We start from the raw sequence: 17359 nt of genomic DNA, 5'->3' as shown, positions 1-17359 counted from the left end.
CCCCAGGACATGCTTCCAAAGCTCTGCTTCCTGTAACTGAAGCCCCACCTCCTACCTTTCATCGCCTCCCAACTATACCATCAGATTATGAAGTTATCAAGGGGTTCGCCCATTGATTAGGTCAGTTCCCTCATGGTCTATCATTGTCTCTGGAAACACCCTCAGAGGTGTTTCCAGTCAAGGTGACAAGATTCATCATGAAATGGAGCTTCTGCCAAAAGAGGCACCTGTCCTTGCCAGGCAAAAGTTGACATCGTCTGGCTTTTCCTAAGTAGCCGTCCGGGAAGGAACGCTCCCTTTACTGTTGTGGAGGTTCCAATTCCCTCTTTGCTGCCTGATATTTTGTGCTCAGCCTTCTAGGTGACAGAATAAATCTCGTGATTATTCTCTCCCTCAGCCTGGCCTTTGCTGCGGGCAGTCATGGTAGCATGAATAGGTGTGTAGGGGTCTGGACCACAGCAGGTGGGGAAAGCCAGGCTACCCGTAAGCCTCCATTGTCCCCCAGCCTGGGCACACTCCCAGCCTCGCCCGCCTGCAGCCTATCATGAGGAGGCTTCTTGCCAGGGTCCGGCAGCAGCTTTTCACTTCTGTGTATCTCCTAGCTGTCCGTATATTCTGTTCTTCGACGACGAAGGTGGAACCACCAACGACCAGAAGGGCTACATAGTCCACAGGTGGAGCTGGACGTCCAAGACAGAGACTTTGCTCTCCCTGGAGTACAAGGTAAGGCAGGCAGCACCGCCATGGTGGCGGCCGGCCGAGGCCTGCCTGGCACGAAGGGCAGAGTGCAGTTTTTGTGAACCTATGGCAACTCTTGGCCGCCATACCAACCTTCCATGACACTGTCCCATGAATTCATTTTTATCATTGTTGTATTTTTATTGTAAAAATGCCTTTTATTTTTATAAAGCAATAGCTATAGCAGTTGATAGCTTTATTTTTTTTGTATTTGTTTTTCTGCTTATGTGGTGCTGAGGAATCGAACCCAGGTCCTCATGCATGCAAGGCAAGCACTCTACCACTGAGCCACCTTCCCAGCCCCTTGATAGCTTTATTTTTAAAGGATATTCATAACAATAATAAAAGTTAGCAACTTTTTTTTCTTTTGTGCCAGTGCTGGGACTTGAACTAGGGTCTTAGGCTTTTGTTCATCTTTCTTGCTCACATCTGGTCCTCTACCACTTGAGCCATGCCTTCAGCCCAACATTTTGCTGGATCACTGCAGATCATGTCTCACAAGACTTTTTTGCCTGAGCTTGTTGAGGTTTCAGTCTCGTGGGTAATTTTAGGATTACAGTCATAGGTACCAGGTTTTTTTTTCTTTTGAAACAGAGACTTACAAGGTAGTGCAGGCTGGCCTCAGACTCAGAATCCTCCTACCTCTGACTCCCAAGTGCTGAGGTAAGCACAGGCTGAGGCATGTGCTATTATGTTTGGCTATTTAGCAATGCATTCCAGGGCACTGTTATATTCCTTAGAGCTGCACCACAGAAGGTCTGTGCAGTAGATGTGGTCTGGTCTGGCATGGACCACAGTCTTTCTGTCTATACTTCCTGAAGTGGCGAGGATGATAACAGTTGTGTGCCACCATGCCAAGCTTTGTTGAGATGGGTCTTGTGAACATTTCCATCTGGGCTGGCCTACCACCATGATCCTGGAGCTGGAGTGACAGGTATACACCACTGTGCCCAGTTATGGGTGAGGATGGTGGTTGGGAGAGTCCTGAGAACTTCTTGCCTGGGAAGGCCTTGAACCAGGACCCTCCTGATCTCAGTCCCTCAAGTAGCTAGGAATACACAGCATGAGTCATCATTGACCCAGCTCCTTCATTTCTTGAAATACAGATCTTCTGGCAACAAATGCTACTTTTTTGTTTTTGTTTTTGTTTTTGTCAGTTATGGGGCTTGAACCCAGGGCCTGGATGCTGTCCCTAACCTTTCCACTTTTATTTTATTTGGGGTTTACTGGTTTTTTTTTAATTTTTGAGAAAGGCTCTCATGTTGCTCAGGCTGGTTTCAAACTCATGATTCCCTCTCTCTTCAGCTTCCTGAGGGCTGAGATTACAGACATGTACTACTTGCTGAGCTGAATTTCATTTTTTGTTTTTGTTTTTTTTTAATTTTCCTGGTCCTGGGGCTTGAACTCTGGGTTTAGGCACTTTTGTGCTCAAGGCTAATGCTCTACCATTTGACCCACAGTTCCACTTCTGGCTTTTTTGTTTGTTTGTTTTTTGTAGTTTAGTGGAGATGAGTTTCACAGACTTTACTGCCTGGGCTGGTTTTGAACCACAATCCTCAGTTCTCAGCCTCTTGAGTGGCTAGGATTACAGGTGTGAGCCACCAGTACCTGGCTTACTGAACTTTTTGAATCTGCATATTTATGTACTTTTATTTCACCAAATTATGAAGACCATCATCTTTAGAAAAAAAAGTAATTCTCTCTCCTGTTCTGTGACTCCAATTATATTTATTTCAGACTTTTACTCAGGACCTTATTTTAAAGGTCCTTTTAGATTTGTTATTTTGTGGTTGTGTGGTTCAAATTACTTTCTCTTTATTATTCAGATTGGATACTTGGACAATTTGCCTAGCTCTGTCTTCAAGTTCATGTATTTTTCTCCTGTCATCTGCATTCTTGTAAGCTTTTTTTTATCAGCATTGGAGATTGAACTTAGAGCCTCACACTTGCTAGGCAAAATTACAACTTGAGCCCTTTTTTGCATTAGCTGTTTTCAAGGTAGGGGCTCACTTTATGTCCAGGCCAGCCTGGACTGGTCCTGTGTGTGCTTCCCAGTCACTGGGATATGCCCCTGAATCCAGCCGTTGTGCTGCTCCTGAGACTGGGGTGACAGGTACACGTCACCCTGGCCAGCCGTTGGTCAAGATGGAGTTTTGTGAACTTTTTTTTTTAAAGCGGGGGGGGGGGGGGGGCGCGGGGTATTGGCTCAAACCACAATCCCTCCCGATCTCTGCCTCTCAAATAGGTAGGATTACAGTTTGAGCCACTTTTTAAATTGCATGCTTTCAGATCTAGACTTTCTTGTACTTATTTTTACACTTTATATCTTTCTGGCAAGATTTTGCAATTCATCACAAGTGTATTTTCACTTCATTGAATCTAATTGAATTAGCTGCCTTAAAGTCCTAGTCTAGAAATGCCACTGGTTCCTCCCCATGAGTCATTATGGGCTGGAGGAGGTTGGCATTGTAGATGTCATGTGCAAGTTCTGTTGTCTTCCTTCCAGAGATTTGATGCTCATTTTGTAATGGGCAGAGAACTTGGTTGTACTTGGAGACCACATACTTTTTTTGTCTCATCTATAGTTGGATGGCAGCTCACATCTCAGTTTTGATTTGTCCAGTTGTAGTTGGTGGAGTTTGGGCTGGTGCTATGGCCTGCCTGCCAGCTAGAAGCATGAAGCACACTCTCCCAGGCTGGTCCTCTCAGAAGTGTTAGCTTCTTTTCAAAATCTTCCTGGTTTTGTTCCTTCTTCACAGCCTTTTGATAGTTGGTTTTATTTTTGTATGTTTCAAGCTTGTTATTATCTGTGAGAGGGTGAGCTGGTTAGGAGCTGGCTCAGCTATATGGAAGTGAAAGCAGAGGGTTAGGTTTGGGGCTGAGGGCTGGAAGTTCAGCCCAGCCTCGGTGTAGCAGCTTAACAGACAGGGAGAAGCCAATGAATAGACAAATGGAGAGGAACCATGACTGAGTTCATAGAGCACCTGCCCTTTTCCCCGGGGAAAAGGAAGAACCAGCACCAGGAAGCAGATCATAAAGAACAGCTAAGTTCTGTGTTAATGGTGTCTTAGTCCATGGAGTATGCACAGTACTCTTAGAGAGGGCTTTGTTCTCACCTGCATGCTCAATGAGCTAATAGGTTTTCCTGTAATCTACCAATTGGCAAATGGCAACACTGGGACTTGAAGCCTGTCCCATTGCAAAACTTGAGCTTGCGACTGCGTCTCTTCCCCATGTCTCTAGAAGGAGAGCAGAGTGGGTTGACTTTCTCTTGAGTCAAGTGTGGAGATATCAGAAGACTTGGCAAGTTTGTGGTTCTCTGTCTTTGGGGTGCTAGGGGAGGCACAGTGCCTGGGTGGCAGAATGCAAGAAAGAGACTTGGTGGTGAGAAAATGGAGTGCTGGCTTCCAGGCCAGCAGCTGGAACAGGAAGGGAACAGAAGACCAAAGCAGACTGGAACTGTTCTGCCTTCTCCCTGCAAGTGGAGTTCCAGCATCAGAACCTGAGAAAGCTCACAGATGTTCAGCCCCCCAGTGCGAGGGGTTGGCTAGGAGTTCTCTGAGTGCTGCTGCTTCTTCCGTAGATGAACGAGCAAATGAAGCTCACAGTTCTGGGACAGGACTCCATCATGGTTACCTTCACCTGCATGAATGAGACGGTGACACTCACTCTATCGGCCAAAAACTGTCCCCACAGCACCACCCACGACAAACGGGTAAGATTCCCTAAGATTCCGGGCAGCCTCTTTCTTTCTTTCTTTCTTTTTTTTTTTTTTTTGGGTCCGGTTGTGGGGCCTGAACTCTGGGCCTGGACGCTGTCCCTCAGCTCTTCAGCTCAAGGTTGGCGCTCTACCACTTGAGCCACAGTGCCACTTCCGGCTTTTTTCTTCTTGCTTATGTGGTGCTGAGGAATCGAACCCAGGGCCTCAGGCTTGCAAGGCAAGCGCCCTACCACTGAGCCACCTTCCCAGCCCCCGGGCAGCCTCTTTCTATGTCAGCCCTTGGCCCCTCCCCACAGGCAAGGCCCTACCCCTTTCTCTGTCACCGCCTTGTCCCTGTTGTTAAGAGTCGGTCAGTGGCATGCAGTAGAACCCAATGTGGACTGGACTGGCTTAAGCACAAAGAGAATAGGTTGGTAGAGTAAACCAAGAAGCTTCAGATAACCAGATCCAGGCCTGCATGTGGCCGCACTGGATGAAAGCATTCTGCTTTCTCAGATTTATTCCCACTTCCCTTCATGTTGGTAACAGGAAGGCCAGGAGTATCTCTGGGCTCCTTTCTCCCTGCCCCAGTGTCCCTAGTACTACAGAAGAAGTGTAGCATTGTGCCTGGCCTGCACAAGTCCTGGGGTCATCCCAGCACTAGAGAGTGGGAAAAAAAAGAAAACAATACTAAGAAGAAAAAGTGCCCACATCAGCACTCTGATGGGCTCTCCAGCCACGTGTGGCCGACACATTCCATGAATAGGTATGTGTTGCTGCAGCTAGACTTGAATTTCCCACTCATCCTGGGGCTCTGGCATGAGATCAGCCCCAAATGAGCCAGCTCCTGAAGTGATGAGACAGAAGCGTTTTCCCGAGGAGAAATGGTGCTGGCCAGAGTAATTGCTCTCCACCACGCCTTTCCCTCCCCAGGTCCCTGTCTGGCTCCCCTTGGCTTTCCCTGCTGTGACTGGCTTCCTTCCAGCACTCCTTCCTTTAACAGTCTCCTCTGCCAAACTGGGAATCTATAGGATTTCTTCTACTGCTTCAGATTACATATGATTAGTCCTTACTGTCCGTGAGGGATTCTGTTCTAGAAGCTCCCACAGATAGCAAAATCTGAAAGATGTTCAAGTCCCTTCTATAAAATGATGTAGTGTTTGCATATAACCTGCACATGCTCTCTTGTGGACTTTAAATCATCCTCTGCATTGCTTATAGTACCTACTACAATGCAATGTAAATAATTGCTGTACTACATTATTCAGGAAACAATGCGAAAAAATCTGTACAAATTCAGTGTAGATGCAGTAAATTATTACTGAATATATTGGATTCGTGATTGCTTAAATCGAAGGATGCAGAACCTGACAGAAAGGCTAATTTCTTTCCTGGTGTTTGTTGGGTAAATGTTAAAGTTCAGGTCTTGGAGAGAGATGGAAAGCGTGAAGAAAATATTATCTCTGAACCTTGAATCCAAGAGGCAATAAGACTGCAGTCACCAAGGACTCCTTTTGATGGGCAGGGCTACTAAGTGATACTTTGGATTGGCTGCTAGGAGCAGGAGCAGGCACAGTCTCCTGTTTCCCAGTTTCCCCAGAGCCAGTCCCAGTTCACACCTGTCTACCTGGAGGAATAATAAATAAAACTGTTTACATCTCAACACTGCCTTGAATTGGGTGCCAGCGGCTCACGCCTATAATCTGGCTACTCAGAAGGCTGAGATCTGAGGATCCATGTTCAAAGCCAGCTGGGGCAAGAAAGTCTATGAGACTTATCTCTAATTAACTAGCAAAAAAAAAACAAAAAACAAAAAAAAGCCAAAAATGGAGGTGTGTGTGGCTCAAGTGGTAGCACATAAGTCTTGAGCGAAAAAGCTATGAGACAATGGCCAGGCCCTGAGTTCAAGCCCCAGTTCTGAGGGCTCATAAGCTATGGGGCCATTTGTCACCGTATATAGCAAGCTCATGAACTCTCAAAGCTGACAAAGCAAGGGACAGCCAGCCATCCTCCCTCAGGGACATGGTGCATACGGGCTCTGGCTGGAGATGGAGGTTATCTCAAGAAGGCACAGAAAATACCTATAATTCCTTTTTTGATGGCTAATGAGAAAAAAGAATCTCACAGACTTCACTGCCCAGGCCAGCTTTGAATTTCAATCCTCGGATCTTAGGCTTCTGAGTGATCGTACTCTTTATTTAGTGAGAAAAATAATACCTTGTTAGGATCAATTGCCCATCTACGAGTTTTAAATATCACTGCTCACCAGCTGGACCAGGCTGGATAGAGGGCAGTTTTCAAAAGGGGACCCTCACAAAGGGTGGCTGGACGGAGCACGGCTGTAACGCTATTGCAAACAACAGTGGCTCAAAGGGCACATCTGTCTTGGGGTATGTAACACAGTTAAACAGATACAGATGATAGGAGTGGATGCAGAGTGGAGGAGACTGCTTGTCAATCAAGTGCTGAGGGTATAACCTCATCTATTTGAGAATGCAGGGTGTATACTACAGTGTATGTCGCAACATTTTAACTGGATAAACAGAAATACCATGATCTCCTGTGAGCAGCAGGATTTCCAAATGTTGCGTAGCTACCTGGTTAAGTATCTCAGGATATTTTGACACAGACTCCCTACGCTCAGACAGTTGGCCCGTCTTAGATTCTTTGTCTGGGAGAGCTACAGGAACAATTCAGTCTGCTGCGTGTTAGGGCTAGCTAGATCTATGCTAGGAAGGGATCTTAGGGCCTTGTGCCAGGCCCTTCCCTGGGTAAGCTTCTGTTTGTCATCTCTATGGCAGTGTGTGCAGTCTGTCCAGCCTTAGCAGGCTCCCATTCTAGGCATTCAGAATTTATTCAGCTCTATCCTATGTGAGTTTACCTGGGGCTTGGTTCTGCAAAAAGCGTGTGGCCACCTAGGAAGGCTGGGGCTGGGGGCAGGGTGGCGTTCTGCCTCGTAGCCTCTGTCATCGGGAAGCTGGTTAAATGGTTTTTCCCCAGATGCCCATCATCCCAGAAAGGGCCACCCATCATGGTGACAGGCAGAATGGCAGTCCCAGCTTTTACAGCCCCGAGGCCTCGATCATGGCAGCACTTTGGAAGCAAGGCAATGCTCCGATCTAAATGCTTTATTAGCCCAGAGTGCTGCCTCAGATCCTTTTTGGAAGCAGGCTGGGTATAAATTACGAAAATAAAATAAAATTAGCCAGAAGCAGCAGCTAGTACCAACACTCGCTGAAGAATGGTTGAGGCTTTGCTATTAATTGGGGCATCCTTTATAGAATTCTTACCTTCAGAGGAAAGAACAGGGGAGCCAACTTCCCTTTCCCAGAAAGCTGTCCACTGCTTCCCTTCCTCTGTCCACACCACGCTTTCATTACACATAAGACATTTTTGGAGCATTTCCATTGTGTTAGGTGAGAGAGCTAGACAGCATAGAGGGAGCTGACCAAATGTAGGGATAAAGAAAGTAACCATGAAGTTGACCCTGGGCAGACAGAATGGGAGCAGCAGGGGTAGGTGCTCAGCGGAGAGCCAGGCGCCTTTGGCTGGGGAACGTGGGGAAAGCTTCCTGGAGGAAAAGGTCAGATCCAACTCTTAAGGAATCCGAGCCTGTTTTTGTAGAGTCTCTGAGATGCCCTGGTTGTTGAGAGCAGGCAATAGCCCAGGTTGCCCAGGAACCAGGGTCTGTGATAGAGATAGGTGTGCAGAGCTTTACCTGGGGGCAGCTGGGAATGGCTCTTTGTGGATCTGGGTGGAGGGAGGCTGAATGGCAAGGCTTCCAAAGCAGAAGCCTCCCCTGTCCCACAGGGAGCCTAGAATCAGATTGGGGTGTCCAGGTTCCAGGGGAGAGGCCCTGGCCTTTGTGAACCTTGGTGCACTAGCCCTGTCCAACGGCCATTTCTGAGCTGTGAGCTGTCAGCAACCAGTACTCTGGGGTGAAGGGAGTTCTGGGAGGCTGCAGTCTGGCCTTCACAACAGAGGGAAATGGGCCTCAAACACTGGATGGGCTTTTGTCCATCCTGCAAAGCATCTGCACAACCACCAAGGAGACCCCAGAGCTCAGTCCTGCCTTCTGGGAGTCGCAGTGTCAGGACAGATTGAAGCGCACGTAGTTACTTGGTAAAGTGCCCATTTCTGTCTTGCACATCTGCATAGAGACATGTCAGGAATCAAAGCAAGGGACAGTGCTATCCAACAGCTCAGGAAACTTTCCATTCTGAAGACATTGGAGCCAGGTCTGGGCCCGTCTCTAGCAAGTCACCGAGTGGAGAGGGACAGAGAGGGGGCAGCATCCCTCAAGCCAGAGCAGGTCCTGATGAGAAGGCAAATGGGTTCTCCAAGGGCCGATGACCTCTGCCCCCAACTTTCCCTCCAGATGACCCGCAGAATCACTGTCACGGATGAGAAAATACTGAAGATGAACCGAGCTCTTGCTGATATCAAAAAGCGGTTTCAGAAGACAATGACTCAGTTCATGAACGCTGTCCTGGTGGTAGCAGGTAAGGGGTGGGCAGGGATGGAGATCTGTTCCAGGTCTTCCTGAGTCCTGGGTGGCCTGCATCAAGTCTAGCCTTGTCACCCCCCACCCCTCTGGGCTTGCAGGAGGACATGGCAGGCTCCCTCCCCATTAGATGGGGCCTCTGGGCCAAGGCCCTGCATTTGGGAATGGTGAACAGCCGACTCCAGTCTCCACATTCTCCCCCTACGCCTTCTTGTCTCTGTGTAGCCGCGTTGTCTTTTTGTATTCGTCCTGACCCTTTGCTTCATCTCTGGACAGCCACCTCCCTAGTCCGCAGCTCTCTCTCCCGTAGGGAAGAGCTCAGAAGGAAAATTGCGGGAACCTCACTAGGCTGTCCCTGTAAGCACGGAGTGTGGGGGCCTTAGGACCCTTCCACACGTGTGCACCGACCAAGGGACTCAACCCAGTACTCCTGCGCCGCTAGTCCATGCTACAGCCCTCCAAGGATCTGTGCTCCATGTCCCCTTCCCCCCAGGTGCTCCATGTCCCTCTGCCCCCAGGAGCCTGTGCTCCATGCCCCCCTCCCCCAGGAGCCTGTGCTCCATGTCCCCCTCCCCCAGGAGCCTGTGCTCCATGTCCCCCTGTCCTCAGGAGCCTATGCTCCGTGTCCCCCTCCCCCAGGAGCCTGTGCTCCATGTCCCCCTCCCCCAGGAGCCTGCTCCATGTCCCCCTCCCCCCTCCCCCAGGAGCCTGCTCCATGTCCCCCTCCCCCAGGAGCCTATGCTCCGTGTCCCCCTCCCCCAGGAGCCTGTGCTCCATGCCCCCCTCCCCCAGGAGCCTGCTCCATGTCCCCCTGTCCTCAGGAGCCTATGCTCCGTGTCCCCCTCCCCCAGGAGCCTGTGCTCCATGCCCCCCTCCCCCAGGAGCCTGCTCCATGTCCCCCTGTCCTCAGGAGCCTGTGCTCCATGCCCCCCTCCCCCAGGAGCCTGTGCTCCATGCCCCCCTCCCCCAGGAGCCTGCTCCATGTCCCCCTGTCCTCAGGAGCCTGTGCTCCATGCCCCCCTCCCCCAGGAGCCTGTGCTCCATGCCCCCCTCCCCCAGGAGCCTGTGCTCCATGCCCCCCTCCCCCAGGAGCCTGCTCCATGTCCCCCTGTCCTCAGGAGCCTATGCTCCGTGTCCCCCTCCCCCAGGAGCCTGTGCTCCGTGCCCCCCTCCCCCAGGAGCCTGCGCTCCATGCCCCCCTCCCCCAGGAGCCTGCTCCATGTCCCCCTGTCCTCAGGAGCCTGTGCTCCATGCCCCCCTCCCCCAGGAGCCTGCGCTCCATGCCCCCCTCCCCCAGGAGCCTGCTCCATGTCCCCCTGTCCTCAGGAGCCTATGCTCCGTGTCCCCCTCCCCCAGGAGCCTGTGCTCCGTGCCCCCCTCCCCCAGGAGCCTGCGCTCCATGCCCCCCTCCCCCAGGAGCCTGTGCTCTGTGCCCCCCTCCCCCAGGAGCCTGCGCTCCGTGCCCCCCTCCCCCAGGAGCCTGCGCTCCATGTCCCCCTCCCCCATGCAGTGTGTGCTGCATGCCACACACGCTCTAGCCCTGTACCTCATGCCGCTATAGTCCATATCACCCCTCCCCCCGGGGACGGCACCAGGCCTGGGCATTTATCCTTGCCTCTAGAGATGTGGCTCAACCATCCTTCCTAGGCACATTCTGTGACTTCCCTAGCAGTTGAGTCGCACCCACTCCCTCTGCTCCCTGTACTGATCTAACCACCTAGCATGGCGAGTCTGTTCTCCCATCCCCTGCCTGCTCCCCGCTAGTGGTTCTCAGACGCAGGGAGGCCTGGCTCAGTTCATCTGCGTACGCCTGGCACCTGCACTCACCACTGCTTGCTAAGGGTATGAAGGAGTGAGAGATCCCCGGCCTCAGAAACGTCTCCATAAAGAAACACAACCCCACAAAGAAAGCAGAGGGCCTGGACTTCACTGGGAAGCTGTGGGGAACTGCACTTTCATAGGAAGGGAAACACGCAAGCCGGCAGGGCCTCATGGGCCTAGCTTTGCAGTTGGGTGCTGTGGAGAACACAAAGCTGAGTGAAATGTAGTCCCCGCTGGGAAAGGAAGGTTGAAGCTGGGTCTTGGAGAAAGTATAAAAATGAGATTTTTTTTCATTCTTCCATTCAGCCAGCACTTTCTGATCTCTGACTGTATGAAGCTGGGGCAGGGGGCTTGGTGCAGATGGAGGCCAGGCAAGAAGGATCAGTGGGAAGAGCGGGAATGGGCTCCAATGGTCCGAAGGGGGGGCCATGAGTTGGTGCAGACGTAGCCCAGCTGTGGAGGAACGTGACACATCTCTGTTAACAGGTCTATTCACCATCACATATCCAACCCCAAAGGAAGATATCGACTTGAGTTGGGGCAGGATGAGATCTGGAACGTATTCTGAGCGAGCTTCCAAGCTAAGTATAAATGGAGAAATCCCCTTCCGATCCCAGTCAGCCCGCCAAGAGTCCGGAGTCGAGGACTCTCCAAAGGAAGAGCCTCCAGCGCCTTCTACCTCTACCACCACTGCCCGGAAGAAGATCGTCAAAAGGCAGGCCAAGGGCACAGCCACACACAGGTTGGCTTAATCCTTTATTTATTTCTCCCATAGTTCCCGTGCTATGCTAAGTTGAAAAGATGGGACAGCAACAGGCAGATAACACAGGGGCAGTAAGATCCCCTTTTAGAGCTCAAGCTCTAGGCACGGGAAAGAGATGAGTTTTACACGCACTAGAGAAGTAATTTTAGATAGGATCCCAGGGGTAGGATGAAAAAAATGCCAGAGTAACGTGTCGTGGCAGGGGGTTGGTTGCCGGCCACCTCTAGCCTTGCTGTAGTCATTGGTACATAACAGAATAAGTACTCAAATACAGAATGTAAAATTGTTTCCCTGGCCTCAGCCCTTTACATTTCTGTATCATTTTAGAATCAGCCTTCAATATTTAAAAAAAAATGTCCCGGGATTCCCATGGGATTGTGAATGTCCCAGTGACATTGGAATGTCTCTCTCAGTCCATGAACATGGGATATCCAGTCTTTCTCTATTTGTATGTCTTCTCACTAGGTTTCTGCTATAGCATTTAATATTTTTGGTGCTATCATAGATGATATGTTTAACATGATTTCTCTGTTTGTTGCTGATACATAGGAAAGCAATTGATTCTACCTTCCATTTACATTTATTTTTGATTTGTAGTCAAGTTTTAACAAGTGCATAGAGTTGTATAATCAGCAGCCCTGCAGTGGCGTAACAGTTTTATCAACCCCTCCCCTCCAAGGGGAAAAGGCTATTCTCTTACATTACCCTGGATGCCAGGCCCTTCACTTTCATTCTCTAATAGCTGCTGATGTATTCTCTGAAGTTATAGTTTTACATTCCACAAGATGTCATGTAAGTGAAAGGTGTTATGTACAGCATTTAAATCTAACTTCTTTCACTCGGGACAGAAAAGTCCACCCATACATTTTTGCATGTATTACAAGCTCTTTTTAATTTTATTTTGCTTTTTGGTGGTACTGGGGTTTGAATACAGAGTCTCATGCTTGCTACACACACACACACACACATGCACACGCACGCGCACACGCACACGCACGCGCACGCGCCTTTGCTTCTTGCTCCCTAGCACTGCTCGCTGTGTGTCTTGCATACTTTATTGTTATCATTGCCTTTATGTAACTCACTAGAACACAAGTACTGGGAAATTGTATATTTGGAGTGTTTTACTGAGTGGAGTGAAATAGGAGCACTTGGCAAATTGTAAATGTTCCATTGGGATTTAACAAGCATATAAGCACCTGCTATGTACCAAACACTACACTGGTTGGGCCTACAGGGGAGTAAAGCACATGCCATGTTTTATTTTTTCTCATTACTACATCCTTGCATAATGCTTAGTACATTGCAGCACCCACAGCAACTGGAGTGTACGTTGCCCTGGTTAAGTCTGTAACAACACTGTGGAATAGGCAGGGTTTAAGTATTCTCATCAGAAGGCTCCCACTGAGGACATAGACTGTCCCACGTTTACACAGGCAAATGACTTTTTGCCTGGACTGGCCTTGAACCATAATCCTCCAGAAGTCTGCCTCCTGAGTAACTAGGATTACAGGTATAAGACATTGCACCTAGCTTTAGCTAGAGTGATATGACAAGTTTCCAAGCCAGAAAACTCAGTGTGAGTGAAATAGGAGCACTTGGCAAATTGTAAATGGCTCTCTGTTGGGGACTCCAGCAATGCTTTGGGCCAGGCTGTTACAACTATGTATTAGCCTTCTGTCCATAGGTCAGTCAGAGGTGAGGGATGAGGTGATTCTCAGGTCTTTTCCAAACATGGTTCCCAACCTGGCCTCTGGATACAGTTTTCAAGACAGTAGTGACCTAATGTGACTGGTGTCCAGGCTGGCTTCCTCAATGGGGCACGCGTGGAGGGGAGGCCAGGGAAGGATGTGCAGGACCCACGAGGAGGTGTGCAGTGATCCCCAGGGGGCAGAGGAGGCAGGGCCGGTTCTGGATCTGTCCAATGTGGAGGGCAGGCTTGCGGAGAGCGTGGAAGCAACTGTGGTATGGAGAAAGGACTGAGAACGAAGCGTCAGCTGCCCTGAGGCTCAGGGAGGTGAGGGACCCCTCCCCGGCTGAGCTGCACACGGCACTGTGCATCTGTCCCCGGAGCAGGGGGCCGGGAGCTTGCGACCTCGGCTGTGCTCTTCCTTAGGGACAAGGCCAGGAAGCTGCCCAGCCCCGTGTGGTGGGCGGCCTCGCCCTACGACTGCCCGCTGGTGCTGCGGAAGCTCATATGCAAGGAGGACATCCGCGCTGGCTGCAAGTGTATGGTGAAGGCACCGCTGGTGTCCGACCTGGAGCTGGAGCGCTTCCTGTCGGCGCCCCGAAACCCCAGCCAAGTGCTGGTGTTTGGGATCCTCTCCAGCCAGAACCCCACCAGCTCCGCCCAGCTCCAGTGGCTGCTGGACACACTGTACAGCCATCAGCAGCAGGGCCGCGCCTCCCCCTGCATCCAGGTGGGTCCTGTGCCCAGCGAGAGTTCCGACGGGCTCGAGGGAGGGCCGCCCATCCACCAAGACGCCAGCCTCGCTCAGCTCCTTTCCTCCCCTGGGCCTTGGCGCGCACGCTCCCTTCTGTCAGCCAAGTGTCATCCCCCTGCCCCTCATCCTCCTGCACAGTGTCACAGCAGGCCAGGTGCTTCCTGGGAGCCTCGAGTCAAGGCCAAGGCACTGAGGTCTTTTTTTCCTCCAGCGCGCTTGCCACGGTGTGTGACTATCACCGGTGTGGACGTGTAGACAGGGACAGTATCTCCCCCAAGGTTCTCAGGGTCCAGGCCCTCACTGCCTTCCCCCCAGTGCATTCTGGGACTCCTCATCTTTCCCCACAGTATTTGCACATGTGAAAGGCCGACGAAGGTGGAGGCCACGTGGTCATGGGAACTGGGAGTTCACACGTGATGTGTCCCACGCTGGCCTTCCCTTCCTGCCTACTGGAGCCATTGTCTTTGAGTCATGTCTCCTCTGCTGGTGCAGAGTTGTGAGTCTGCATGTGTGCCCCGGGGAGGGTCTTCATGGATCCTGTCCCCCAGGACCCCTGCCCACCCTCTGGCCTGCGCTCCAGCTGATGCCCAGAGCTCAGCACCAGAGCGCTTCTGCCAGACACCAGGAGCCCTTTGACTGCCTTTCTGCAGGAGAGCAGAACACTGCCCACAGCCTTCTACCGAGCACACATGCTGGAGCTATGCGTGTCTTCTGCCACCCACTTCCGATGTAGTTTCCCTCAGTGAATGCTTGTTGCGAACCTACTTTGTGCCCATCCACAGACAGACAGACATGGTGCCTGCCCTCAGCTTAGAGCTGGCTTGGCTCCTCTGGATGCTGGTTCAGTCAGAATTGTTCCTAGAGGGCAGGCATGCTCAGGTGGCCCAAGCCGGTCCTCACCATGTGACTGTGGGCGGGACCTGAAGATGGAAGTGGATTTCACAGTGACCTGCTTTCCACCATTGCTTAAGCAGAACCATCTCCTAATGCTCTTCTTCACTGATGGCTGCATTTCCAGTGTGGTTCTGGGTTTCACATTTTAAACTGCAGGCTGGAACATCCAGAATTACAAGACAGGTAGAGCCAGAAGAGAGCTCACTGAAAGACAGCTCACTGGCTGTGTGGTGGGTCTGTAGCTCTCAGGAAGAAGGGAAGTCCACTTTCAGTGTGGGTCCTGGCACTGGGTGTGACCCTCGGGGGCCACCAGCTCCCTCATTACTCTCTCCCAGTGCCGGCACGACCCCTACCGTCTGCTGCGGTACGACCTGGACAACCCCCTGCACAAGGAGCAGTCCCTGCTGGTGAAGAAGTATGCCGTGGTGCAGGGGATGGTTCTGGTGAGCTGGGTCCAGAGAGGGGTGAGCTGCTGGAGGCCCCCAGGAATCCTGGGGGGGGGAGGGGAGGGCAGACTCTCCCCGCTCAGCCTGCAGCTCTGGGAGCAACACGGGACCCTGGACCCGGCATGGCAAGGTCCTGGGAGATGGAGGGATCTGCTGGTGCTGAGTCCAGGGAATTAAATTGCCTTTGTCATCTAACCACTGTTTCCCACTTACACGGAACTTACTGACTATTGGAGATGCATGAATTAGAAAATAACGGCACCCTCTCACCACCAGAGTGTCTCACTGTTCACCCCAGTGAGTTTTGCTGTTGTGGGCACCTGCTAGGGCCGTGATCATCTAGCATTGGTGTCTGGCCATCCCAGCCCCTCTTGATGTCTGAGTGGCACAGACTGGTAGAAAGAGAGCCCTGCCTCAGGGTTATCTACCATCCGGAGAAGCAGGCTCCAGACAGCCCGGGGCAGGGGTTGGGGGCAGGGGGTGTCCTGAGATTAGGGAGGACACTTCTGTCAGCCCCAGGTCTTGGGGGGAAGGAGGGGTCCAGGGAGGGGGCGTTTGTGTGCAGCGACACCTGAGCAGGGGTCTGAGAAGCTGGAGGAGGCCCGTCACCAAAGGCCCACAGCCCAGCCCAGCCCTGCAAGGCGCGAAGCCTGAACCCGATCCTCGCGTCAGCCCTGCTGCTCTGCCGAGGGCCTGGCACGGCTCTCACCCTTCCTTCCTGACTGCCCGCAGATGTTCGCCACGGGGAAGCTCCTGTTCGGGGGCTGTGTTCTGAATGGATACGGCTTCAGCAAGCAGAATCTGCTGAAACAGATCCTGCGGGCTCAACAGGACTGCAAGATGGGCTACTTCCTGCCAGACAACTACAAGTTCAGGTACCCGGGAGATGTGGAGGATGAGTGGGAAGGGAGGAGAAGGAACGGAGGCCAGTGGCTGTGGGGGGAACTGGGGTGCAGGAACAGATGGGGGTGAGCCGAGAAGGGACGCGCAGCCTCTACCTTGGGCCCACGTGCCAAGGCTGCAGCTGAGGACACAAGTTTGGGGAAAGCCTGTCTTAGAGAAAAGGGTGATGTCAGGAAATCACGAAGAAGGTTGGTGGGCAGGCCTCGCTGTACCCCTTCAACCAGGCAACATCACCTCCCGGCCCCTTACCCAGCTCAGCTCCAGGGTAAGAGAAAGGACTGGGGGAATCTCTTGCCCCCAAATCCCAGGCAGCCTAGAGCCCAGGAGGAGCCCGGCCCTCGTGCATTCCCCAAGGCTGCCTTAGACGGGGACTAGTAGGTTCCAGAAGGCTCAGCAGTGTGGTGCTCTGGAGAACTCGATGGGTCAGGGGTCCCAAGATGAGGGTCGGCTCCGCTCTGTATCTGCTAGGTGGCAGCGGGCTCCTTTGGCCGGCCTCCCGACCCTCAGTGCCTCATTAACCCTGGACAGGGCTGCCAGGGTCCCCAGGGTGTGTGCTCAAGAGCTCTGTGAAAGGGCAGCAGGGATGGTGTGCGCACACACACACACACACACACACACACACACACACACACACACACACATCAGGATTGCACATGCCACTGTGCACCACCTGATGCCGGCTCCCCTCCCCAGAGCCCCGCCTAGCCTGCACCCTCACCGCACCCGCCCTCTGGCTGTCCTCCAGGGCTGGACAGCAGCCTTCCCGGGCCTCCGCCTCCTCAGAGGGCCTCCGCGGGGCCCTGTCTGTGGGTGGCATTGCTTTGTGTGGGCGCTCTCACGGTGGGGACGAGAGGGACAGGCACTGATTTGTGGGGCGCAAGCAGGGCACATGGAAGCCATTTGGTATCTCTCCCTTTTCTCAGATTCCTAAAATGCGCGCAGAGGCCCGGGCTCTTGGGCCTCACACTTGCCAGGCAGGCACTCTAGCACTTGAGTCACACCTCTATTGCTTTTGCTCTCGTTATTTTTCAGGCAGGGTCTCCTGTATGAAAACTTTGGACCACTATCCTCTATATAGGCCTCTGGCATAGTGAGGGTGATGCGTGTGAACCATCACATCCAGCTTTCTGTTAAGATCAGGTCTCA

General features: G+C 52.1%; 1 protein-coding gene across 1 annotated transcript in view; it reads left to right on the top strand.

Annotated features, from left to right (window-relative positions):
- Positions 1 to 17359, top strand: part of LOC138824838 (uncharacterized protein C3orf20 homolog) — a 37073-nt gene that overhangs the window by 16678 nt on the left and 3036 nt on the right. The window contains exons 9-15 of the mRNA XM_070019204.1: positions 603 to 723; positions 4322 to 4453; positions 8817 to 8940; positions 11250 to 11505; positions 13643 to 13946; positions 15200 to 15307; positions 16043 to 16185. Coding sequence (XP_069875305.1) covers positions 603 to 723; positions 4322 to 4453; positions 8817 to 8940; positions 11250 to 11505; positions 13643 to 13946; positions 15200 to 15307; positions 16043 to 16185 — 1188 coding nt within the window. The remainder of the gene's footprint in view (positions 1 to 602; positions 724 to 4321; positions 4454 to 8816; positions 8941 to 11249; positions 11506 to 13642; positions 13947 to 15199; positions 15308 to 16042; positions 16186 to 17359) is intronic.

The sequence above is a fragment of the Dipodomys merriami genome, unplaced genomic scaffold (genome assembly GCF_024711535.1).
Source record: "Dipodomys merriami isolate MVZ:Mamm:240054 unplaced genomic scaffold, mDipMer1.0.p SCAF_13, whole genome shotgun sequence".
Classification (NCBI taxonomy): domain Eukaryota; kingdom Metazoa; phylum Chordata; class Mammalia; order Rodentia; family Heteromyidae; genus Dipodomys; species Dipodomys merriami.
The sequence above is the reverse complement of the archived record's forward strand: the minus strand, read 5'-3'. Positions and strand labels throughout refer to the sequence as shown.